Source organism: Hylaeus volcanicus, chromosome 2 (genome assembly GCF_026283585.1).
Source record: "Hylaeus volcanicus isolate JK05 chromosome 2, UHH_iyHylVolc1.0_haploid, whole genome shotgun sequence".
In the NCBI taxonomy this organism is placed as follows: Eukaryota; Metazoa; Arthropoda; class Insecta; order Hymenoptera; family Colletidae; genus Hylaeus; species Hylaeus volcanicus.
Genome location: NC_071977.1, coordinates 32507108 through 32533055, shown reverse-complemented (window position 1 = coordinate 32533055; position 25948 = coordinate 32507108). Strand labels below are relative to the sequence as shown.

The following is a 25948-nucleotide window of genomic DNA, read 5'->3' as shown; positions in this document are numbered from 1 at the left end:
CGCTTACGCATTTCGCATAAATTAAACCGCGAACAAATTGTATGGTAATCGTCGAATAGAAAAATTGCAAATACAACGATGCTCCTAATTATTCTATCGCCGAGACAAACTTCTGTCCCCTTTAGATAGTCTACGTTTATTCAAGTATTTTCTATACTCGTCGATAGTTATAGGCTTTTTCCGCGTTTACGTAAGTCGAGAGGGTCCAGAAGGTTATCAGGACGCAATGACTTATCAAGCTATTTCGGTCTTTCAATAAAGAGATTTCTTTGTGCTCTCGTTCTCTCCACAAATTAATAACGTTTTACCACTTTGTTCATCTTTCATACGGCGATGAAATTCCTTGTTAACTAACTCGACGTTCGACAGTTTTTAGAAAAAATAAAATAACAAATCGAATTATACTACGATTACAGTAAAAATTATAATAAGAAAAAGTACTTTGATCTACGTGGATTTAATTGCGCGTAATTTATGCGCAATAGCGCGTGCTAATTGTCAAGACAGAATCATTTGATGATAATACCAACTTCGGACAACCGTACAGTGCAACCTTAGGTATGTGAGTGACAAGTTTACACAAGTTAAAGCACCGGTAATGGTTCAACTTTTTTGCGTGAAATTCAATTGTCTCTGGTGTATTTTTCGGAGGAAGAAATTTTTTGAAATTTTTCGCGATTATAAAATTTTCTTTCGTTTCAGGTAAGAAAATAAAAAAGGGACGATGAGTTGCGAATGGGACCAGTTAGCTGTTCGGAAGCTACCACCCAAGGAGCTGAAAGCTAAACTGCAGTTACCGGTAAAAACGTTAACGGGTCCGGGACCAACTAATTGCTCGATGCGAGTTCTTCAGAGCTTACAGAATCAAGTTCTCGGTAATCTTAACCTCGAAGTTGGTCAGGTAATCGGTTCGCTTTAATTCTACATGAAAAGTTACATTTCCGGATAAATGTGGAGTGATTATTATTTCTGTGCCTGATATATAAATATATTCTTGTTTTATACTTAGTTGATAGATGAAATTAAAGCTGGTCTCCAATACGTATTCCAAACTAAAAACAGACTCACTTTGGTATTGAGTGGTTCAGGTCATGGCGGTATGGAAGCGTGCTTAGGAAATTTACTCGAACCCAATGACACTATAGTCGTTGTCCAAATTGGAATCTGGGGTGAACGCGCCGCTGACATGTCTAGACGACTCGGGGCACGCGTAAGTGGTAGAATTTTGCAAAAAATCCGTATATCATAGTTTAATTTCTGAGAATTACGAATTTTAAATTGCAGGTTCAGTTGATAATACCAAATCAAAACGAGGCTGTTACGTTGAACGAATTGGAAGCCGCCTTGGAGAGATACAGACCCGTGGTGGTTTTTATGGTCCACGCTGAATCGTCTACGGGCGTGAAACAGCCATTGGAAGGTTTCGGAGAGCTTGTTCACAGGTATGAGTTCTGTTTTTTTATTGCTTCGATAGTTTAGCTTATTAAAAATCAAAAGAAGATTAATTACCGTCTATCGTACATAAAGCTTTTTTTTTTATTTGAAAAACCGATCACTCGAAAATAAAATTTTACGAACCAAAAGGAAACTTGTCTTAGGTACAATGCCCTTTTGATCGTCGACGCGGTTGCATCACTCGGCGGCGAGCCATTCTTTATGGATTCTTGGGGCATCGATGCAGCTTATGCCGGCAGCCAAAAGGCCCTCGGCGCCCCCGCAGGACTCGCTCCTGTTTCTTTCGGTCCACGGGCAGAGTACGTAATCGACAATCTCACAGCCTCTTCTCTCTTTTTTTTTTAACCACAACACACAACCAAAGAAAATGGGCTGTGAATCGAGATTCTAAGTCATCTACATGGAATACCAATCGAATTCGTGAGGTCATAGCGGTGACTCGAGGCCCATTGAATGCTACGTGAATCATAACATGACCCCGTCCGATGAATTCTTATTCGATGACACTCTAGCGGCTTTCAAGTTAACTACCACTTTCCCTAAATCATTTTCGTGCCGATAGAATTTCTATGAAACTTGAAAATTCATATAAAATAAGAGAGAGTGTACGTCTCGAGAGCAATAATTAGTTAAATAATTTATTAATTCATCTATTCACGCCAATAAAATGGTCCCAACATGACGATAGTCGTGTTCAATTCACCCATAACGATTACACACCATCGTAATTACGTAACCATTGTATCTAATCCCCGTTTGCATGTATTTACGCGAAGCGATTATCACCTCATCGTGTCATCAATTTCCCATTGTTATGCAATGTCATCCAGCGCAATTATGATTACTAATGCGTACAGTTTACTTTCAAATCGTGCTGTCGTTCAATTACGTTTTTGCACGCTTGTTATCGCAAATTCCCTATTATTATTATTGATTTCACGTTATTACGACCAAGTCCTTACCATTAATTTTCTTTCCACGCCCATGGCGGAGTCGGCGAATGCTTCCTGCAATTTCATCGCTATCTCCTTACACCTTTTTTTTCTTCTTTTATAACAGAGAGAAAATGTTTGGGAGAGTGACGAGACCGGTCTCCTACTATTGGGACATAAGCATCCTCGGCGTCTACTGGAAATGTTTTGGAAACGAAGAAAGCGTGTACCATCACACGGTAAGCACCACTCTGCTGTACGGTTTACGCGAGGCCTTGGCGGAAGTCGCCGAAGAGGGTCTTCCAGCAATTTGGTCCAGACACGCCGCTGCAGCTGACAAATTAAGAAAGGGTCTCGAATTACGGGGGCTTCGGAACAACGTGAAAATTCCACGGTATCAATTATCCACGATAACCGTTATAGAGCTGCCACCTGGCGTCGACGACAAAATCGTCGTAAAACGAGCCATGGACAAGTAAGCCGCATTTCCACGCATACCGTAGACCCTATGCATTAGGTGTAGAATTTGTTACATGAAAATACGGACCTTCCAAGACCTCAACTTGATCTCTATTGCAATGTATCTTCTTTCAATTTTCAGGTACAAAGTCGAAATCAGCAGAGGTCTAGGACCCAGCACGGACAAAGCGTTGCGAATAGGTTTGTTAGGAAGCAACGCAACATCTAAAACAGTTGACCTCGTTCTACGTGCTATCGACGAAGGGCTGCAACATGCTTTACGATTCAAACTATAAAAAAGAAATTCAGCAAGCATTATTTAGCCATAACCAAAGTTTTGGTCCCGCATGTCCATCGTTTACAGAGATCGTTGAACGATAAATTATTGGCTTCATTTGAATATTCCGAATGATTGTTATTACTCCATTGTACTTGGGTTTTCGAATAAGTTGAATAATTGAATGGCGATTTCTGATCAAACATGTAGTATGCTTTACTTGTACTTAATCTACGAGACTTATTTTAGCCAATAATGTTTGAATAGGAAAATGTCTAGTCGGATCATTTACTCCTTATCTTTTTTTTTTAGGTTATAACACATTTATGTAAGAAGCATACCGTTTGTTTGACCACAGTAATCATTTCTGCATGAAAGATTCGAATGGTTCAAACAAAAGCTACTTTGCGAATTTTCTTTGACACATCGCGTGCAACCACGGTAAGCATCATTTTCACCAAAGCGATACGAGTTGCGGAACGCCAGGCGTAAACCGATGCCAACGTTTGAAAAATAATGCGTAATGCGCGAAAATCGTTGATAGTCGCGTGTTCCAATCAATAAACCGGTCACACAAACGAGACTCAGTCGAGTGTATCTCTGTTTATTAATGGAAATACTGAAATCGGCATACAATTATTTCTAATATATAATTATTCGTTTTACGTTCAATTATACGATTTATTACATTAATTAGCAATATCAACAATTGATTAGTCTCACTTTCGTTCTCATTCTTTCGATTCCCTCATTCTCTCTCCCCCCTACCTCGCTTGATATATCCAACGAATGATAAGACACATATCCCAACCATACGTGTAATGCGGTTACCACAAGTAAATTGAAGTAACGACGGTACCAGCGAATTAATCATTAATTATGATTTAATTGACAATCGTTTTGGCATTGTACGGAACCAGACGTAGTGTCCCCCGTACTATATCCATTCTTGTTCAACATATATAAAATTTAAGACTTGTCTCGTGTTGTACATGAAACATTATTAGTCGATAATTAATCACCTAATGTAACTTGTCGCTTCTCTCGGAAGACATCGATGCTAGAGAGGTAATACAGTCGCTGGTAAATGTGGATTTATTGCTATCTAATAAACGATTTCTTTCGGAGTCACCGATAACTTCAGTGAGAGTGTAGACTCGCTATTAATAGGTTAGAATCGCTGTACAATTCACTTCGACTGTGACACGTGCATTTACAATTGACGTTAAACGCATTACCAACGTTGGATTAACCGACATGTCACGATTAACAAGGCACAATCGATATTTCGCTTATTATATCATTTTAACCTCGTATCGAGCGAATACATACGACGCATGTCGCAACAATCGTTATTTTAATATTTGCACCGTTTATATTTACGTGATTTCAGTAACGTCGTTTCGGGCGAGTTAGTGGAGTAAGAAAAATAACGCGAGCGTAATGCATTTCAGGACAATACAATATCTCTCAACGGCGATGTTAGCGCTTCTCCGTCGAGATGGATATAACATGCGCATATTTAGGAGGATGACTTTTAACACTTAGCCAGCAGAGAGGCGTGAAAGAAAATATTTTTGAAAAACCTGCCACGAGATATGTTTTGCTACAAATTTTTTAAAAATATTTCTCGGTGATTCTGTACAAAATACGAATACATATTTACAATATCAGCGATGAACATTAATTAACACTTTACGTTTTTCCAGCTTCCTACATGAACGAACATATTATTACATCAATGGTCATTGAAGTGTTAATATTGGCGTTCAATTACGCTAATTTATATTTATACTTAAATTATGTATACACTGTATGCGACGAATTCTTTGAAGTTTCCAAACTAAAAGTTCAATAATATAACAATTTCCACGTTGTCGTCTGATGGCCAAGTGTTAAATAACCGTGAATATAATATTTATATATAATGTCGATAATAATAATAATAATAATAATAATAATAATATTATGATAATAGTAATAATAATAAAATAGAATAATATTAATGATGACGAGCGCCGTCGAAGCTGCGGCTTTGACGACGCTCAAAGATCCAGTATAATTATATATAAATACTACTCATAATAATAAAAATAAAAATAATAATAATAATAATAATAATCGCAATATTGATAATCCATTAATAGTAGTCGTGATTCCCGTTACGTATTACATGCGTTTATGTACAAAACGTTGGCAATAAAATCGTGTTTAAGGCCACTACGCGAATAACTAACCTCTAATAGCGTTGACTAAGAGTACGCACACGATTTTTAAAGGCATAAACGGCAAACAGCGAATCAACGCCTCCCGTGAAGAAACGTGTGTATGCCCCGGGATCGGAGTACATTATTGCCCAGACGTGACGTTGTGCGACGCAAAGGGTGGCATCGTGTGACACGTAGCGAAACCCCAACTGTTCCCTGCTTCACTTCTCGACTCGTTTCGCTTACTAGTGTCTGGTTTCATTCAAGATGGATTCTTAAGAAACTACAGATCTACGTTACATTTTCGAAACATTCGACCACGCTTCAATTCCTATTTATATTTCTCGTTGCAGAATATTCTAAGACTATTTACTTTCACCGACTCGAAATATATTTAACAGAGAAAGAATTGAGATGCTACGCGATACACTTTATCGAAAAAAGTACTGTATCAGAAACGATTAAAAGCAACCAGGCCTGCCAGCTGCCGCAGCTACGCGTAATATCCCCTTTTCCTTCTCGTCTTTCATCGCTGATCGGATCCCCGATATTTTCCCTCAAGATTGCCCGAAAAGATACTCGGAATTTTTAGACTAGATAATAAAGAAATGCACAGAGAGATATATAGCCGCGAGACACTTGATCGTGCTGCAAGCCGTGAACTGCATCGAATACAGTATTATAATCGAGAGATCGAGAAACAAAGTGACACACGTTAAATCAAAATCCGCGATTATAATAAAAAATGGGCAAGGAATACTGTATTCGAAAACATTTAACCTCGTTGACTTTTCCGTTTACAAGACGTTGACAAATACAAAGTACTCAAATTCGAAACAACAGCGCTCACGAAAAACTGAAGATACACCAATCCGCGAATGTTTTCTGAGATAGTGTGAGCCGTCAAGCCTGGCTAAATTAAACGAAATCACGAGAAATACAATAATTACAAACGCTAAAATACTCTTCTCCCTTATCGCCTCTATTTCGTCTACGTCAAAGTTCTTCGCGCTTTATAAAAATTCTACTACATGTACTCGTTTCGCTCACGTCGATTCGCATACGCATAAAAAAAACTGATGCACACTTAACATACACAAACACGCGCACCAGTGGTGCATTATGGATGCATACGCAACGATAGCGACTATCAGCATTAACTTATTAATTTAGTGCATATTTTGTTTCGACCTCTGAAGTTGCTTGCAACATTGACGCACGGTGACGTAGCTAACAATGTTAGAATACTCGGAATATTTAACGAAAAAAAGTCTTAAATATGTTATCAGTCAATTTCTGATTGGTTGTGTAATAAATAGCAGATTCGGGGAAGCCCTGTAATCGTCCAACAGGGACGAAATACCTTACAAGAATATTTTGTTTCATCTAAAAATAGATATTGCTTTAGAAGTTTTCTTCGGTTACATTTCTTTTAAAATGTAAAGGTGTCGTTTAATATCATTTATAAGGTAAGATTACATTTCCCGTGAAAGTGCCTTACCGTAAATTTTAGCACAGTGCCTGAGATTTGCTTGCTACGCCATTTCGCAATTCCAGTTTTTTATCGAATAACTTAAAGAATCTGACAATAAATACGTCTATAAATTAAAAAAAAAAAAAAAAGTGCCTCCACTCTCTCTCTCCTCTAAGAGTTACGAAGATGCAACAGAGTCGTTCCCTTGGCAACAGAGAGAAAAAAAACGTTTGTTGACGCGAATACACCACCGTTTCAAGGTGTTATGCTCGTTCGCACGACTAATTAACAATAACAATCGCGACGATTCCATTAACAATGTATCGATAATAGCGACGACAATAGTAGCACTAACATTTATACTATTCAAGATAGTAATAGAAACATTATCAATAATCATAGATACGATGATAACGACAATGACAATGATATAACGATGATTGGCGACGATGACAAACAATGGACCAACGAGAATGATAGTAAATTAACGATTAATAATGTCTGTGACGTTAACCTTATCCAATTACTCGCAATAATCAGGATAATTATAAGTTGGAGTTTAATAGTAAACGTTAGCATTCGCGCAAATGATAACTGATGCCACCATCGGAGGTTGTTCAGTCTTCTTTGGTTGCTGGGTAACTTGGTGAGGTTGGTGGGTACGGTAGGGTACGTACGCTTTGCGTTTATCGACACGACTAAACTCCTGTCCTCCCCCCAATCCCTCTCAGGGTTGGTCGACTCTCATCCCGCGCATTTTCCCCCTCCAACGATTTCTTTTCCCCGTTCCACGAACCAGAGGTGGGCAAAATTTTTATCTAGATAAAAAAAATTTCGTATAACCAATAAAAAAGTAACGTTCAAGTTATAATCCGAATCGTCGTTTGGTAAAAAAAAAAAAAAAAAAAAAAGATTTAAAATCTATACAAATTCAAGCCTTATCGTTCTTTAATCGTTAACCTTTTTCAACCATCAACGATTTTCACGTTTTAATTTTCAACCAAGTAGTAATTATGGTTCTGCCCCATCTCTGCCCCGAATAGCCGTCTCGCACCGTGTCAGGTCACTCGAGATAGAGAGCGGTGGTTGGCTTCCGGTCCGTTTAACCGTTGATGAGAGCCAATTGATTAATAAACGTCTGGTCCCGCGGTTTGTGGGTGCCGCAGACATTAGAACGAACAACTGACCAAGCGACGGGAATATAAGAATAGCATCCGACGAACGATCTTCTCTTCCTCTAACTCGTATTATTCTTATTGTTATCGTTTATGGCTTCCTGCGCGCGCCATCATCGCGACGAATCTTTCTCTTTCGTTGATCATAGTCGGTGGACCAAAATAGGGACATACTTAACCCTCTATCGCAACAATTTTAATCTATATTTCGATCAAAGAATAACGCTGAACTCGCGTGAAAAAGCGGCCTCGATATTTTGAAATCGTACTTGGAACGATACTCGAATACTGTTCGTCTCTACGTCAGAGGGTTTCCAAACTTTCTCGACCACGCGTACCACTCTCCGTTATTCGATTCGCTCGGCGTATCACAGATGGCGCGCGCTTCGTGCTTTAGGAAACGTTCTCCCAGATTTAGAACTGGGACACCCATATTACCCGATCATTCGTAGACTCTGGAATCAGCGTATCTTTCTTTTCTCGCTCGTGAGTTTTCGAAGATCTGGCAAGTGAAAGAAACGACTTGGGAAATTTTTCCCATTGCCGTGTTCAAGACTTAAACTTTAACGCGTGGTAAAACGGTTAAAAAGCCACGAGGTAGGTGATAAGGGCTACAAAAACGACATACCTCCAACGCGGCTGAAAGAGCGAGATTTGGAACCTCTTCCCTTAACCAAGTAGAATCTTCTTCGGAACCTCTACCTCTGGCTAAGTCCATTATTTTCTGGAACTTGTTCCCTCAGCCAAGTCAATTCTTTCACTTGCTGAGCAGCAATTTTATAGCTGCGTTCTTGTGCCCCGTACGATTCCACGGTTCGTCCGTCGCTTGGCTCGGTGTTCTGACGACGACTACGACGAGCAATAGCTGATTGCGAATTCGACGACTACGAAACAAGGCTCAGAAGCGTGTTTTCACGTGAACCAGGAGAGTTCGGAGAGGAGGCTCGTCCGTTGGGCCGTACTCAGCTGAGCTCGCGCGGCGTCACGGAATGCCGTCCCGGATGATGATTGTTGCGATGATGACGCCTCGCTCGACGGCACTGCACCGTGCAACAGTCGTCCGCGTCCGCCATGTAATCGCCGCGCTTCATCTGATGGACGATGGAGTTGCAGAGCGCCCGTGGACACCGTTTTCTGTCGCACCTGACCTCGCCATTCTGCAAACAAAATCCAGGATCAAGGCTCGCTTTAGATCTTGCGTCGTATCGATGACTCGATGACAAATATTTCAATTTTCAAATATATTCTATACGCTTGTCGAAATAAAGATCAGTCCACCTATGCCAGATTTTTCATTCTCCTAACTGTACGAGCTTGACACGAGAGAGAACCGATTGCGAGCCGAGATCGAGATCTCGAGGACTCGAAACGATCCTTTTTCTTAGGCGTAATGCGATCCGTGGCCGCGTTCCATTTTCATCGTAATGGATGGTCCCTTTTAATGGTCGATCCGGGCGAACGAGTCCGGTTAAAGGTTTTCTCCTTAAAGGTCTCACGGCGTGGCCGTGTCCAGGCAACGTAGCGAGGCTGTTCCGAGCGTGATTCTAACGAGTATGTGGCCAACGAGCAAAAATAAAGCGAGCCGCGACTGTTTTTTCGCCAGAGACCTTCGCATAATAATGAAACCGCCAACGAAAACGCCCCGAGGACTTTCTTGCCCTCTAAACTACAGCCGATAACCTGAACTGATAAAACGTCGCTCGGTACGAAAAGGGACTCGTACGAGTACGAACACCTGACGATTCTCGTTGGTCACGGCGAGTTCGTTTGAAGCTAAGATGGCCCTGTATATCCTGCGTTTTTCTAACTGTTTACGATTCCGCGGGGACACCGTTCGAAGAAGCCTGTCGAATAACGCTGAAAGTTGAACGTCTAGTCGCGGTGTCTGACCTAAAAATGAAAAGTCGGCAATCAGCGAAGCTGGGGCTAGAATATGCAACCGAGTGTAGATAGCGTCGCGATAACCGGTGTCCACTAGAAATATTACTGTCCTTTTAAACAATGTGAAAAACCGGTTCCCAGGCAAAAGTCGTTCGACGTAAAGAGTGTCGTTGGATGCCGCGCGCCGCGCCGGAGACGGCTTTCTTGTGAATGGGCGCATACAGGAAATTTCAGGGGCGCCGCATTCGTTTTATTTGATTTTTATTCTTTTTCTTCGAGTGGGTTCGCGTGTCCTTTCTAAAGCCTCGGTGGGACGACACTTGTTCGAACGTGTTCTACAAGCCTGGTGCAAAGGTCGTCCAAGGTCATGGGATATGTCGAGTTAACGAGCCGTCAACTCGAGTCGCTTAACGAGTCAGGTTGCTCCGTCTTATGGAACGCTATAAAAGCGACGATCCTTTGTGCCATCCTCGTAGGCAGATCTTCCACGAAGACCGTTTGCCCTCGAGAGGTTACATCACCACCTCGACGATAAATCGATGTTCCTAATATCGAACTTGTGCATTCGGACATCCCCTTTAATTCAAGTTTAAACTATTTTCTGGAATACTCTGACAGCTGTCGCTACTTGTCAATCGTAGTTCGCGGTTCGTTCTAATAAGAAATAGTTGGCGGAGTTAGTGAAGACGTGTGTCTTCTGGATTGTGTCGGCCGGTAACTTCAGGCACGAGTGGAATGCGACCGACGCGACGAGGGGGTTAAGAACGATCGTGTAAACCGGAAATTGTCGCGCTTGCCGAGTAGAGTACCGTGACAATCTCGCGCTACTAGTTCTCAACGGTACCGCGGCCAATGAAAGCCGCTTTGTGTCTAAGCAGCGCCAGAAGTGATCCATTAGCGCGGCTCGAAGTTGGCGGTCGATTTCGGTCGCCCGCTTTAAACGCCTCTTTCGTCGATGGTGTAGGGAGTCTAAACGAAAAATAAGACACGGAGATTTGAATCCACGATCCTCGGATCCACAAGTTTTTACGAAACTTGGCAAATAAATAGACGGCTAGGTTGCGAAGCAGTCCCTGGCTGTATCTCCTCGCAAGGATATCCTTCGTACGACGCTACACGTTTACCTAATAATACCAATAATAATAACAAATTGTCCCGTATATTTTCCCTGTTTCCTTTCGCTAGTGCGACCTATCCCAGTCCTACAATTACAAACGACGCTAATCTCCGCTATTTGTTCCAACCCGCGCGGTGTAAGAACATCGTTGTACATCACTCTGACACTTTCAAAGGTACGCCACGCTCGACTGTAATTTGCGCTACTATTTCTGACATTGCGATGGGGGGAACAAGAATTCGCACCTTTTCTTTATATTATACCTAACGCACGGTGTATCTTCTCCGAGTCGTATAAATTTGCCCGTGACCGCAAAGTATATTCGATACGCTCATTGCTGCAATATCTCCGCCACCTTAACTCGTAGGTTGTACAAAGTAGCGCCAACTCTGTTGCAGGGATTCGTGTGTCGAAGGTCTAGTACTAACTTGGCTTGGAATCTCAGGATTCACTTGTGCGAAGTAACACCAGTCATCCTACGAGTACACTTTCAATTTCTGCGAGTCACGTTAATAAAACCTGACAACTCGACTCGACCGCAATGTTGCAGCAGACTATAACGCAGCAAATGACTCTGCTGATACTATCATAGGTGCATACCGTGTACTTGACTCCGACGAATTTCACATCTACTCATATTTCGAATGATGGAATCGTTCGTCGGCAGATCAAATAAAATAAATATACCGGAATCGACGGTGAGTACAACGACGAGGTTAATCCCGTTTCTAAACGTAAAACGTCAGTGGTTCTCACCTTGCACCTGCACTTTACGCATTTCATCTCGCCGTGCGAGTGGACGCGTGGATGCCACTCCATCCCGTTTTCGTAGGGGCCACCGAGTGGATTCCTGCAACCGCCGGAAGCCAGGATCTCTTCGGCGGTGCGCTTCGTAGAGGGCGCCGCCTGGTCCCGCGGCAAGCGCGTCGTGTCGCCGGTGACGGCGGCGTTCAAGGTGCTGGGCGTCGTCGCGGGACATTGTCTGCAGCAGGCTTTCTTGCTCGGTCTGAAGGCGAGCTTCTCGTCGCAGTCCAATGGCGGGCACTGCACTCGTGGACACTTCACCTCCAGCGTGACCGTCTGCAAGATAAATGGGAACCAGCTTGAGCTTTCTTAACGTGTGCGCGAGTTGTTTTTGGATAAATGTAAATTCTATCAACGTAATATCATTACACATATATATATATACTTGTGATTTTATTGGCGTTTTGTTGAATCTGTGTTGTCTTATTGTGTTACGTGGGACACCCTGTACGTTCAAGGGTAATTTATCTACGTATTTAAACGTGTTTTCCCGTGGTTGGGTTTCAAATGGAGAGGAATACGCGCAGAGGCCTGATCGAACGTAATTTAAGTGACAAGCGATAGATCAAACTCGAACGGCTTATCTCCGATAATGAACGCAACTTTGTGTAACGCGTTTCAAGCATGACTTGGAACAATTTACCAATATCTGTTTAGAAAGGCCTGTCACCGATTGCCGATCGACTGTGCTCCCTAGTGTCACGACGGAGAGCAACTGCATTCTTCTGGCGCAACGGTGTCTGGTTGAATTTTTCATCTTTCATATACAGGTCGTTTACGAAACTGACAATGAACGTATGGGGGTAAACAAAGAATCTGCAGATACATACGTGAAGCATTCGGTTACGTCTGGGTTAGGGGAAAATTTGTTGGTACTTACGTCGCAAGTGCAGACCGCGCAAGTGTCGAATCCTACTGGAGGTAAGTAGGGATGCCAGGACGCTCCAGCCAGATGGAATTGACCAGCCAGGGTGCAACCCCTCGTTATCGAGCTGACGTTCTTCCCCGTTCCGTTCATGTTGATGCCAGGACCTGGGTACACAGATTACACGACATTTTTAATAACACAGTTCATTCCCAAACAAGTTTCGACGTGTCGGTGCAGTAGCTGATGGGAAGCACTAGAAGCAATCGGAGCTCCCAGAAAAGTGCGATCACGTGCAGATTGAATCTTCTCGAAGCGATCAACCTTGTCCATTCTCAGCAAGAAAAAAAAAAAGGAAAAGAAAAAAAAAGAACAAGAGACATCTCTGTCGCGTGATTCATCCTGTACACGAAGCTCGACGGGGGGAAATCGTAAATCGGTCGGTTCGTTTCGTTCGCGGCGTTCCTTTTACAGATCTCGTTTCCCAGTCGACTAATCGGTCAGACAAATCAGACGCCGTTTCCACGCGACGTGTTCAAATGATAGAGACGTATCGCCACGGGCACGATTGGCCGGCCGGTCGCTCGCTCGCTCGCGTGCGTGTCTGGAAAAACGCGTCTCGAACGGAATCGCGTATCGAACCGGCGCTGATCTGTCATTTTCTTGCAGATCCTATCCGGCGATACATTGAAGTTTAACTGTATCTAATTAAATCGGCCGAGTCGGTCGTCGCGCGCTCACCGACATGTTCCGTTCGTCCGGTTATGCTGTCCATTGCGTTGTTTATTCGCGCTTACGCGACGTCTCTTGTCCTTGGGTCGCCGTCCTGCCAGACCGGTGCGTCAGTCCGGTCGGTCGAGAGAATTAATTTTAGATAAACGCGCGTCCCGGTGCGTTGCCATCCGATTTCCTGGAAGATTAGAGAGACGCGGATACGTTCGACGCGTTCGTGCAAATCTGTGCCGTCTTACGGATGCCGCGAGTCGAGCTGCTCGGAAACTTGGGTGCAAGGTATAATTTTATTATTACGAAATCGCGGCTTCCAACGATAGATCGAGTGTAGCGTCTTCGGAGAACTCGAGGCGGGATAAATTGACCTCTCAAGGTTATCGATGGCGCTACCCCCACCGCGCTGTTTGCCGACTCGACCGCGCGTCATCTTAACTCTTCGTCATCGCAGGTAATTGAAACAGAATGCTCGCAATGTGTCTGCCGTACGTTGGCAACGGTTCAATTTTCAAGTTTGTAGTTTATGAAGTTCTATTGTATCGTTGCCAACGTGTTTCTGTTTTTGTTCGTAAATAACTTTGAAACGGGCATTCCCTGTAAATAAAACACCGCTTTGGGACCCCGAAACCTTAATGTCGGCTACATTCTGGCGCCATCTAACGAAAATAGCATCGAAACGTGTAATTTCGCGCGTTTCTATAATTTTAGACGACGAATTGGATGGTGTAAAAACACGAACAAGTTGCGAGCAAAAATGTACGTTAAAAAGTGTAATCGAAACGGTTGGATCGTTGCCGGCGTTATCGTTATATCGTCGAGTATTCGTAAGCAAGCTTCTGTCCCGATTCTGGTCCGTTGGTGAGTCACGCGAGTACCACGTATTCGGTGGCTAACGATCGAGATCTCGTTTCAACCACATTTTCTCCCTCGAGTGGAGAAACGCAATAACAGGCATCGATTTTATCCTATTCGAATTGCACCTGCAAAAACGATCAGCACGCCGGAATGACAGCTGAAAACGGACAGGTAAGTACACGCCGCGAAGTAACTCCCGATAAACAGTCGTGTAATTGAAACTGGCCGTAGATAGGCGTAGCTAATTCTATGCGATTACTTTCACGGAGCGTGACACGGGTAATCGGATTTAATATCAACCGCAGGCAGTTGCCTTAATTCCCCAGCCCGGGTTTATCGAGCGACACCGTCGCGTCGAACGGAAAGGATAATTAATCCTGCGGTCTTGGCACGCGTTATACGTTGCAACAAGAATTTTAAGAACCAACGGCGATGACAGTAATCCACAGGTTTAGACGAGGGTAAACTAAATGCGGGGTGAAACTTGGTTAACGAGTTAACGGCCCTTGTACAAGGTATTCCAGTGTTTTAAACGAGGAACGCCACTGATAGACTCAAGCGTAAACGACAAACAAAATGAGCTGCATTGCATACCTGAACAAATGGGACAACAGTGTCCAACGGGGGGCTTGAGCTGCTTGCCCTGAGGACACGTGAGCGCCGGACAGGGCACCGGGTCGCACTGGGCCAATCCTCGATGACAATGACACATGGAACAAGGGTCCGTCCCTGACGTCCACTGCGTGCCCTCCTCGTAGAACCTAGTCTCGTGAAAGCAGGCCCCCGTTTCGATATCCGACTGGGGTGGTTGGAGATTGTACGCGACCACCGACGCCACATCGTTATCGGCGTAATGCGGAAGACAGCTGAGCGGCGCCCTCGTCTTAAACGGTGCCTTCAGGACTCTGTCGGCCTGCTTGTCCGTCACCTCGAGAAACCCGATACCCGACTCGATTCTGTACAACTCAACGGGTGACAAGCCTGTAACCGAACCTTCCAGAACGTAGCCGTTGAATTCTTCCAGAAGCCTCCTGGCGACTGGCGCCCCCTGGGCCAACAGAGGCATCGTCTCCAAGTATAAACGAAAGGTTCGTAGCTCGTGACTGCTAGACGTTTGCGCAAAGCCAGCGATCTCGAGCTCGTAGTGCAGAGAACAGTCCAGGTCCACTGCCGTCCAAACCAGTCCAACTGGACCTGGATACACGGGTTCCAGCGACGGTCTTCTGAGCAACACGGGCGCAGTGGTGTCTCTGGCGTCCGCCACGGGCCTCTGGAGCAGACGTCCTCGCAGCACAGATCCCAAATGGGAAGCTGCAACCACCGACAGCTCGCCGTTGAACAGAGGCTCGAGAAGCCGAGGACCGGGACGATCCAGTGATCCATTGGCCAATCCATCTACCAACGATGGCGTCAGATCCTCCAGCTCCGTGCGACGCTTGCCTCCCTCGTCGACCAGAGTTACCAAAGGATTCTCCTCTTCCAAGCCGATCAGCTGGACGCCGTAACGAAGCGAACCCGCGCGGTCCAAGAACGCCCAGGCAAGCCCAGACGCCGCGGAGGCCGTCTCCGACAGGAGCAGCGTTTGGTAGATGTCGCAAGTAGCTCGCGGACCGACCACCCCAGCCAATCGCAACGCCTGAGGATCTTTTCTCGACATTATGCTGATGGACAACTTGCCGCGCGTCAGCAATCGCAGATCGGCTCCGGATAAAGCGCTTCTAACTTCGCCAAAGTTTAGCTCGTTCGACGGTTTCTTCACTATAATCTCCTCGCGAAGCACAACGTAATCCTTTTCCATGTGCTCCAGCTGGACTATCAGAGGTACTTCCGATAGGTCGTTGGGTAGAAAAACTCCGTTGAAAACTAGAGAGACGTGGATCGAGGGTGCCGACGCGGACGATGCCGATACGATGGCTGTGGCCCCTGCGCCTGACATCAGGGATCGATCCACCCCCATCGTTGGCTCCAGCAGCGACGAGAACTGTTCCGTGGCTAGTGCACGGTAACGGGACAATTGTCCCGTCAAGGTGGACGATGGTTCCCATATAAACGATACGTGGAGACGCTCTTCGCGTAGGAGCTTCCTGTAATCGCGAGGTACACGTCTCCATACGCCGCACAACTTGCCCGTAGCGTTTTGATAGACTCCACCGATGGGGTCGATGGTCTGCTCTTCCAAGATGCTGCCCGACCCGTCCACGAACTGGATGCTCCGTGGACGAGGTGTCGCAGTCGATAAGTAGAAGGAGTAGTAGAGGTTCTTTCGGTGGAAAGTGAAACGTCCCGTCGCCAGATAGTTGTAGGCGCTGTTGTACATGGACGTAGGGGTGGGCTCGTCGCGACGCAGCGCTTGAGACGTTCTACCCGTCAACAGAGTCCCAAAGTCTAGAAAAGGACGAGTGATTAGGTCGGAGAATTGGATACTCGAGCCACGGTTTTTTTGATGGTTGACGCCAAGTCCTTTGTGTAACTTACGTTTCAAGCTCCGTTCCTCTTCTTCCGAGGTCAACTGCGCCGGAAGGTCTTGCACTATGTCCGTACCTGGAACAAAACGACCATTGGAATTAATTGTAATTTAATTTGATTTTGAAAACAATATTTTCCCAACTATTCCGATAATCACTCGTTATTATTGCAATTTTATTGATACAGCTTTCACGATCACGCGTCGGGCTATTTTAGTATTTATAAATACTTTTTCCAAATTGTACTCGATCATTTTGCCAATGACGACGCGACGTTCGCGATCGAACATCCGAGACGCAGAAGCTGCGTGGCCACAAAAAAGTCTTTATAGGTCGTAAATCGGTCCAAGAGGTTTGCTCGCGCACCATCGTCGCGGCTGACACTCTTCTCTGGCCGAGAAACTCGTCGTTAAATTCGCCCCTTAACGCTTTCGAAGTGGTTCTCTTGTAGGTAAGAATTTTTGTTAAGACTTAACGCAAATCGAAATTCTTCGCGCATCTATGCAAGTTTCGGCAATCCCTGGCGTTCGATTTGGATCGATGAAAGGTTCAAAGATATCCAACGCGATGGCGTATCGATTATAAGGCGGCATCCATGTGCCCAGAGTCGAACGTTAAAACAAAAATAACCGACCAAAGTGTGCTGTGAGCGAGACGGGGAAACGCAGCGGTCAGAAAAACGTCGGAGAGAGAAGAAAGAAGGATCGGAAGGGGGGAGCGTGGATCCTCATTCAGCCGCGACGTGTGTACGGACCATAAAGAATGCCAGTGGGGTAGGAAAAGAGGCGGCTGGCGCCAACCACCGCTACTTTGAATGTTGCTTTTATGGCGCATACCGCGCCGGTCCAGCCGCACGGATACGTTAATTGGTATACGTACAGTACGGGCCAGTGACAGCCGTACTCGCGACGCCGTTTCACCTTTCCGACCGTCGTGTTCACCTTTTAACCCTGATGGCTTGCTGGCGCAGGTTAACGCACCTCTCAACTTTGTACCGGGTTGTACATTCTTTGCTGTGGTTTTTTTCTTCTTTTTGTAGTAAAGTTTGCGTGTATATTCGATCGGAGTAAAAAGAATCCATTGAAATTTTGTTCCTCGAGAGGTTAAAATTTCCATGGATTACGCTCGGTGTACCAGACAAAAGGCCATGTGGTCCGTGGCGCCTCGGTTTTTTATCTGCCGCGCATCGAGAGCCGAACGAGATGCCGAAAAGGCACTTTTCGATCAATTACGCCAGCCCCGATACACACGCGAGTTTGTCGATATTCTACGATGAATGGTACACTGTTCCGGGCTAACTGACGAGAAACGAGTGGAAGTAGCCATCTAGTGAGCCGAATTATGGATGGGAGGTTTGAGTTTGATACAATAGAAACGATAAATTCACTTATTTTCAAACAAATAGAATCGAAAGACGAACAAGAATTTGCTTATGCGAGACTGCGATTGTCCTCCTCGTATAAAACTATTCTTAGCGGATTCTCCGATTTTCTACCGTCAAGTTTTTATTCGTTTCTAGAGAAACGAGCAATGCAAATCTTGCAACGATTATCGCAAAAAAAAATAGCGCGCCATTCGCGAAAGAGCTAGGATGTAGATGGGTGATTTTACGACAAGTAGCCGCGACTAGAAAGAGCCCTGGAGCCGTTTAATGGCATTCGCACGGGGACCGACACTTTAAATGGCGCTCTCGACCGAAGGACGGTCGTTATTCAAGATTAAACGCGTTCGAGAAAACGGCGCCAAAATCTGCGCGTTAAACTCACCGCGTTCCCACCGAACTTGACGCGTATACCTTCTCCCCCTGCCACACCCCGAAGGAACAGGTAAATTTTTGGGAATAGTTGGTCAGAGTAGTCGCTTATTTTAACGCAAGGTGACATCGTCTAACCGGCAAAGGGGGAGGGATGCGGGGTATCCAGAACGAGTCCAGCCGTCATTCGAGCCGATGAGAATCGATGCGACAGTCCAATCGAGGGGCTCGCGGGTCGCAGTTTCTCATCGCGGTACGTGAAAGAGAAACGCGCTGGCGGCTTCATCTTCCATCAGCGGGGGGGCAACAAGCCTGCCAGACAGAGATGGCTGGAATTTTATTCGAATAACAGACGACGAATATAAACTCTGCGTGGCGATTTATCGCGCAAGGTTCATTCGATCGAACGATTATTCAAACGAAATTTCATTTGCTCGACACGAAACATAATTTTATTTCGTAAATCGTGCTAAAATTTTCGGAAGAAAGAGCGCTAGAGGAGAACGGACGCGAAATTAGCAACGAAAAGGCAGCGGACGATAAAAGCCGAGGCGGGCGATAAGAAATGACGGAAAAGACGATAAAACGACGACGGTTGTGGGCCACGTCGGTAGAGGAATGGCTTGCGAAAAGAAACAAACTTTTTCTCCCACGCTTCCCCCGCGACCTTCCCAAACCCTCTCTGCGGCCGGGGCTCCTCGTCTATTCTCATTCCCGCGCGTAGCGTTATGCCCGATCATTACGTATGCTAATATTTACATTTAGATTGCACGGCTTAATCGAAGTGACGCCATGCGGTAATATAGCCGGCGCCATGGCGCTAAACCGTGGCGCCCGACCTCTCCCACCCCCTTTCCGACGCTCTCCCATCAACCTTCCGCTCCTCTTCGTTCCTTTCGCTCGCACGCTTCTTCTATCGAGCTCCCTCTCTTTCCATCATTCATCTCGCGTTTGTCTCTACCGTTTCTCTATCATCGACTCTTTTTTCCACGGATCCTCCGCTAACCCTCTCGAATCTAGTACGGGTAATTCGGTGTCTCTCACGGTCGCTTATCTGACCACGTTGTCTCGCTCGAAGGAGGGCTAGAATGAAATTTCTCTTGTCATCGGGGAAAAGGTTCGCTCGCGAAGCGAGGGATCTCTGACCTTGAATCGCGGATTTATGTCAATATTTGCACTCGGCGAAAGGTGTTAATCCTACTTACGAGAGCAGAATCAGAATTTCCAGTCGAGTAGGAGTTCGCCAACGCGTACAGCGTTCTAAATATTTACGGGAGATGGTTCGCCTTTCGATTGCTAATCTACGCAAGGAACGCGACGTTCACGCGTAATTGAATATCGAGTAGCGCTATCCGAGCTATCGCGCACCGCTACGATTTACGGGACACCGTCGGCGTGGTAACTACGGTTTCTCCAATTACCGATAAACTTGAGAATTACGCGGCACCGTCTGCTAATATTATTATTTTTACTTTCCATTTCCAGACCGTAATTGAATATACCGGAGGAAAAGTATTCGTCAATAATTCGTTGTTTGAAAGAGCTCCTACTTGGAACGAATCGATATTATTTTTATTTCCGAGCAACTGTACCGAAAACAACGGTCCGAAAACGATTATTTCTAGTATTCGTTTCGAGTAAAATATGCCCGGTTTCTTTCTAACGATAAATCACGAAAATCTACAATTTATCGTCGCGTTACCGCGAACAACGAACCGAGCGCAATTTAAATGGATTTTTTTTTCTTCTCATCCAACCGTGCCGTATGATTTATCGTCGACCAGTCATCTTCCCGTCAGTGGTAGAAACGGTCTGACAGGTTTGTGCGCGAGCGATGATTAACGGGAGATGAAATCCGATGACATTTCTCCTTCGCTCGATAGCTGGCAATTCTCATTCACGAGATTGCGAGAATTAATACGGGGAAAAAAAGTGTGCAATAAAATGCCAGAGAGATCCGAGTGGCGCGCACTTGAGGCGGCGCGCAGGCTTTCCACGGGGACGCGATAAAGAAATCTCGCGCGCCCCGAATGGAAGTAGAAAGCGCGCGGACAATGACAGCGGAGACTTGTCCACGGGTAATAAATGCGAGTTCGCTAATTGATTCTAAGTAACCAATAAATTGTGCTTGCCCGCGTTGCAAAAGTGAATAGCGCCGCGGTATCTTTCCCCACGCTCTGCATACAGGGTGTCTCCAACCAAGGATCGCGCTATACATACCTTTTTTTCGATTCTTTTACGGGTAGATTACGTTACGCGTAGAAATTTATTCCGTGTCTATCGAACAGCAAAACTCTATACGATATTCCGTTAACAAAAATTTAAATAATCTTGTCGTCAACCAAATGTTTACGCGAATCGTTCGATACGAGTTTCTCGTACGGAGACAACAAAGTTGTGAAAAGATCAAACGCGTTTAGAGATCAGACAAAAATGCGTCTATTTAAAGGCCGACTTGGTTTATCGTATCTCGTTTAACCATCGAGTCGTTCGAGTGGACAAAGCGTTATGATAATTTCTGCGTCCATAATAAAAACAAAATAAACGATCGACTTAGAAGGAACATCTTGTATACGTATTTTTTATCCGGTCGTTTAATTGCAACGCTATTTCATCATGCCAGTCGGTAACGACGTCAGTCCTCGACCGCATTGTAGAAAAAGCTCGTAAAAGGTGGCACCGGCTCCCTTATTCGTAAATAAAATGTAGGATTCCTGGCGTCTGGGTGCGTGTTTCTCGGATTAGGTTTTTTCAACTTGGACTTTTTTTGCACGAGCTCGTGACTGTATCGGTTGCCTCACGATCATGACCAACTAAACGTCATACCATTATCATAGTAATATCCATCTAATCGCGGTGCAATTTTCTCGGGGACAAGTACGTTTCTTACGATTCTGCTCAAGTTTGTAGAATGTCTCGTTTTACATGTTTGACTGTGGCAAATAATTGTACGACAAAACTTGGTGCGAAAATATACCGAAAAACAAGGTTTACGAGGCAAACGGGTTAAAGGCAACCTATGAAAATACCGTGTATACATATACTCCGACCAGTGACCCGAGAGAAGTATACTTTATTAAATCGACCAAATGGTGTGGTCCATGGCGAATTTATGGTCGACTGTTAAACGGCCCCGCCTACCATCTATACGTATACCTCTGTCCATGCACGATGTACCTCCTGCGCGTTGCTAGGTTAAAGCTAAAGCGCCGTTCGCGAGACAGTGCTAAATCCTCGGCCTTCATTTTTCGCTGCTCCTTGCATTTCCACTTAAAAGCACGTAGGAATGGGCGCAACTATTCTGACCATTTCGTTTATTCCATCCGCATTCTACGCCGATTAACGGCTATATAGAAATCGGTCGACCGAGAGAGAAGGAAACGCATAGGAGAGAGGAAGAGAGAAGTCGAGCGAACGTACGGTAGAATTCGGCCCCGCACCTTACCAGTGAAAGTTGCACATCTGCGAGATAATACGTACTCTATATTCGGTACACAGATAACGGACCAGAGAGAATTTCCTAGATATAATTTTGCCTAACCGTGTATAGAGATCACCACCACAGCCGACACAAAGATTGTCAACAGAAACAAGCTCGATTCTCGGATAGAAAAGAAACGAATCGAGTATCGTATTTTATAAAAACTCACGCCTGTATCGATTAGAAAATTATTCGAACGCGTTCATCCCTGTTCTATCGTATCGAACCGTTAATCCGTTAATAGGTGCACTCGAGCATCGAGGCGATAATAAAAGTAAGGGTTCCGGCGATAACGCTCAACCGTGATTACATGGGATTGCAAGTACGATTAGCGATCGGTCGATCGGCCGACAGAGACGGAGAAAAATGATCCCGTAGAAACCGGTAAAGAGAAAGATATGGACATGGATATAGAGGCGGTGATCGTTGATAAATGATTTATGCAAGCCACTTGACTCTCATTAATGCTTCCAGGCCCGATACGTTGCGTCTATATCCTTTGGTGATGTTTACGAGCCACGAGACTGTCATAAGCTCGCTCCCGATAACTGGACTAGTCGCTTTAACGCTTGTTTTTCACCGCTCTAACCCTTCGCGGTCCTATGTCGAGCGAGGCTCGACCCAAGTGTATCGCGTTCGCGAAAGTCTGGACCGTAACAGGATTAACTCTAAACGAGAGATCCGTAAGAAATGAAATTGGATTATATGTTGCGAATAAGAACGGTACGGTCACGGTTTACGCGTTCACGGTGAAACGGATACACCGCGTGGAAGGTGCGTTAACGATTGTCGCGAAGCTCGAATCCCAACATCCAATGACGTCAACCTCCTTATCTCGGACACATTGTCATGTTTCCACCGACGCGTGTCCTATTTCCTCCGCGGCATTCTGTGCGTTTCTTACAGGTGTAAGCCGCGTCCAACAGTATTTATCGACATATTAGTCGACGCGTGCCCGCCGCGCAGTTCTAGACGTTTTTCTTCTTCGGTCTTAAAACGAGATAGGAGATAGCGAAAGCAACGTTTCTATGGGTGCAAACACGTTTCAAGTGTACCACTACGAGGGGAATTTTCGCTATTGCAATACGCACAAACGCAACAAGATCACTCGTTCGAAATATTAAACTTTGATCGAGAACGTTAACGAAACGCGCGATGTTCTTGGATGGGCTACAACTTGCAACGTGCTTCGTTAAAATAAAGTGTCAACTACTCACTGAAATCTCCTGGACAGGACTTGCAGCACCGACCAGGAAGCAAAACAGGCTCGTCGCACGTCAACTTCGGGCACTCGTTCTTGATGTTACGACAATGAACCCTCGCCACGATACGCCGTTTCTTTTGCACCTGAAAATAGAATTTCGTGCCGCGTGTGAAACACAACTGGAAACATTAGCGCGAAAATTAAATGAAAATTGCGAAGAGAGCAGCGTTTGCAAAAGTTGGTAAAACGGCGATTAGCGAGCACCGTTTCCAGCAATATCTTCGAGTCTTGTAACGCGCTCACATGTTTATCACTCGTTTACGCATCGTTGGCGATAGTTGTAACGTTTACATACGCGGTCACGCGATAAATCCATTGGCAAGTAATTGGTAGGTGTTATTGATCACAAAGAACTCGTTTATCACGGTCGATGGTGGCTTTATCCACGACACGATTTACAATACTCCGTGTAATATAAATTATTATTTAATGTCTCTGTTGGTCGCCAACTTTCTAACACGATCGATCGTGAAAAATGATCGCCGACCTGCCCCCTATAATTATTCTAAAACCACGGTCAACGGAGCCCGTTATCGATGCGTGCGGCATACACGGTACGTCTTATATATTCATATTTCCTGACTTTGCGGAACGCCACTTTCCACCATACATTTGTCGTTTCCGCCGTGTGCTGTTTCGCCTTCGGAACGTTTTACTTACCGGTGTAGTTCTTTACTATATATATACACTAGACCTAGGTACTGAAATATCTTTGAAAAGCAACACGAACGAAACGTGTCGCGAAACGTGTCTCTCGCAAATTATCGAGTCGTGCATCGTCACCCAAAGCCTAAAAGTATCTCCCGCTTTAACCGCCTCGCGAACAATCGGTGCCTCTTGAAACGCAAAATTTACTTCTGCCGCCCCGTTTCTCGTGCAATTCGAAATTTAACGTGTTCGACTGGCTCGCCGGTCTTTTCTCGTTCTTCGGTTTCCTTTTTATTCATTCATTTTTGTTCAGCACGCGTATCACTATCGAACGAGACGCGTTGCGCGTTTCAGGAATGCCATGCAACTCTATAAAACCGTAAACTTAATTTCTGCTCTTCGAGCTGTTGTAACTGGTAACTGGAAACCTCCGTTCGGCCCGGCGTCTACGATCCCTTATTTCTGACCCTTAGTCGGCAAGCGACCGTCGCGAAAGAATTTCACGAGATTGGCTTTTCACACCAACGGACAGGCTAGGCGCCGCAAATCTGCTGTAAAGTTGGATATTTATCGAGTGGTCGACGCGTGTCCGTCGGATAATCTTACGCCACTCTCAGTTTAACGGGCTCTTTTACTTTCGAAAGGTGCCGCTTTTTCAGACATTTTTTACTTGGACACAGTCGGCGGCAGGTTTGACGAATACATGAAAACTTTGAAAAAATTACGGAATTTTCATACTTCGGATTAGCTCCGTTCAACGACTATCTTTCGGACTTTCTCGACGAAAGGCGTTGGCCTAATGTCGTATTCTGGTTCAACGAACCTCAAACTATACCATTCGAGTTAAAGAGTAGCTATCGATAACGATCCATTTTTTGAGGGATGTCGTTGCACCGACAGACCTTAATCGTGAGAAACCGTTCGTTCCCCTGGAAACGTTCCAAACGAAAAGTTTAATTAACGCACGACGAATCCAGATTTTAATCGCGCGAAACACCTTTCATCCGACACAGGAACAAAAGCACCGTTAAACGAAGATCATGTCGAGATTTCGTTCGCACCCACTCGTGCAGGATATCTCGGCGACGTTGAAAAGGGACGCCGATGTAAGGTGGTTACGAATGGGGAGGGTGTTTTCGATGCCCACGACTCGTATCGGCCCGACTATTAAAGATACTCATCTTATTACACAAAACCTACCGACACCTCCCACGCGATATCCGCGTTCGTTCTTTTTCCCGCCATTCACCTTTCTTCCTCTTCCCCTTTTTGCGTCCAATACCGAAGATCGTAGTCCATCCAAGCATACGCGTTTTTGAAACTGACCACTTTTTATCGATTCTACTCGAAGGGTACACGACTACTCCGATATCGCGCGTCTCCGTACTATATTATTCAACTGGAATGCGGAGATATGTATCATCCGACGGCGCGGTGTTAACAAACGAGAACGATAAACAACGGTTTATGGGAACCAGAAGTCAGTCTGGCCGAGTCACCGAGGGGTTAGTAACATCGGGTTAATAGCACGACCCGTGGAACGGTTTAATTGTGGGACGAAGTATGTGGAAATAAATTCGAGGTCAATCATAAAACGATTCGAAGCCCCCGTTGTTACGCGGTTCAATTGATATTCTCTAGCGTAGTAACGGGCTCCGTCGTTTGCGTTTGCATTTATCGTCCGCTCGGACGGACCTAATGGACTTTAATTTAGCCAATCTTCGTAAACTCCGTCCTTGAGTGGCTACGGTTCTTACGTGTTTGCCTGTAACAAGTCTGGCCATCGCAACCGTCTCGGCGCACGGCGAGCACGCAAACTAGCGGCGCTGCTAAATATCATCGTACTTGTTCGTTTTCCGTTAGTCTACGTTCCTCGTTCATTCCTTTCCTTGTAACTCCGTTTTCTTTGCTTATCTTTAATTAATTTATATTCACCGTAAAGCCTTTTTTCCTGCTATTTTACTTCTTATCGTTTTTCATTTTTACCATTGCGATTAATTTATATTTATCACCACTGTTAGTTTTCATTCGGCAAACAATTTTTCCCGTTCCGCGATACCAGAGAGAAGGAGAGAGAAGGAGAGAGAAGGAGAGAGAAGGAGAGAGA

At 45.0% G+C, this 25948-nt stretch overlaps 2 protein-coding genes across 6 annotated transcripts in view; one reads left to right on the top strand and one right to left on the bottom strand.

Annotated features, from left to right (window-relative positions):
* The first annotated feature begins 270 nt into the window (after nt 1-270).
* Nucleotides 271-5035, top strand: LOC128884805 (alanine--glyoxylate aminotransferase). Of its 4 annotated transcripts, none has more exons than XR_008459475.1 (8): nt 271-558; nt 703-901; nt 1010-1210; nt 1285-1442; nt 1599-1754; nt 2515-2862; nt 2989-3332; nt 3436-5035. XR_008459475.1 is itself a non-coding variant. In XM_054138443.1 (7 exons), the coding sequence occupies exons 2-7, from the start codon at nt 725-727 to the stop codon at nt 3140-3142; spliced, it is 1194 nt and encodes a 397-aa protein (XP_053994418.1). In that variant the 5' UTR covers nt 271-558; nt 703-724; the 3' UTR covers nt 3143-3387. The 4 variants fall into 4 exon arrangements, 2 of the variants coding, with proteins under 2 accessions (XP_053994418.1, XP_053994419.1); XR_008459474.1 differs by having other exon boundaries at nt 2989-3345; XM_054138443.1 differs by lacking the exon at nt 3436-5035 and having other exon boundaries at nt 2989-3387.
* A 3277-nt stretch (nt 5036-8312) lies between these two features.
* LOC128884804 (dorsal-ventral patterning protein Sog) overlaps nt 8313-25948 on the bottom strand; it is a 54521-nt gene continuing 36885 nt past the window's right edge. For both annotated transcript variants that reach the window (XM_054138441.1, XM_054138442.1), the window contains exons 4-9: nt 23147-23276; nt 16706-16771; nt 14825-16615; nt 12662-12813; nt 11734-12057; nt 8313-9136 (exon numbers count right to left, since the gene is read on the bottom strand). In XM_054138441.1, the coding sequence (XP_053994416.1) occupies nt 8942-9136; nt 11734-12057; nt 12662-12813; nt 14825-16615; nt 16706-16771; nt 23147-23276 (2658 nt within the window). In that variant the 3' untranslated portion in view covers nt 8313-8941. The remainder of the gene's footprint in view (nt 9137-11733; nt 12058-12661; nt 12814-14824; nt 16616-16705; nt 16772-23146; nt 23277-25948) is intronic.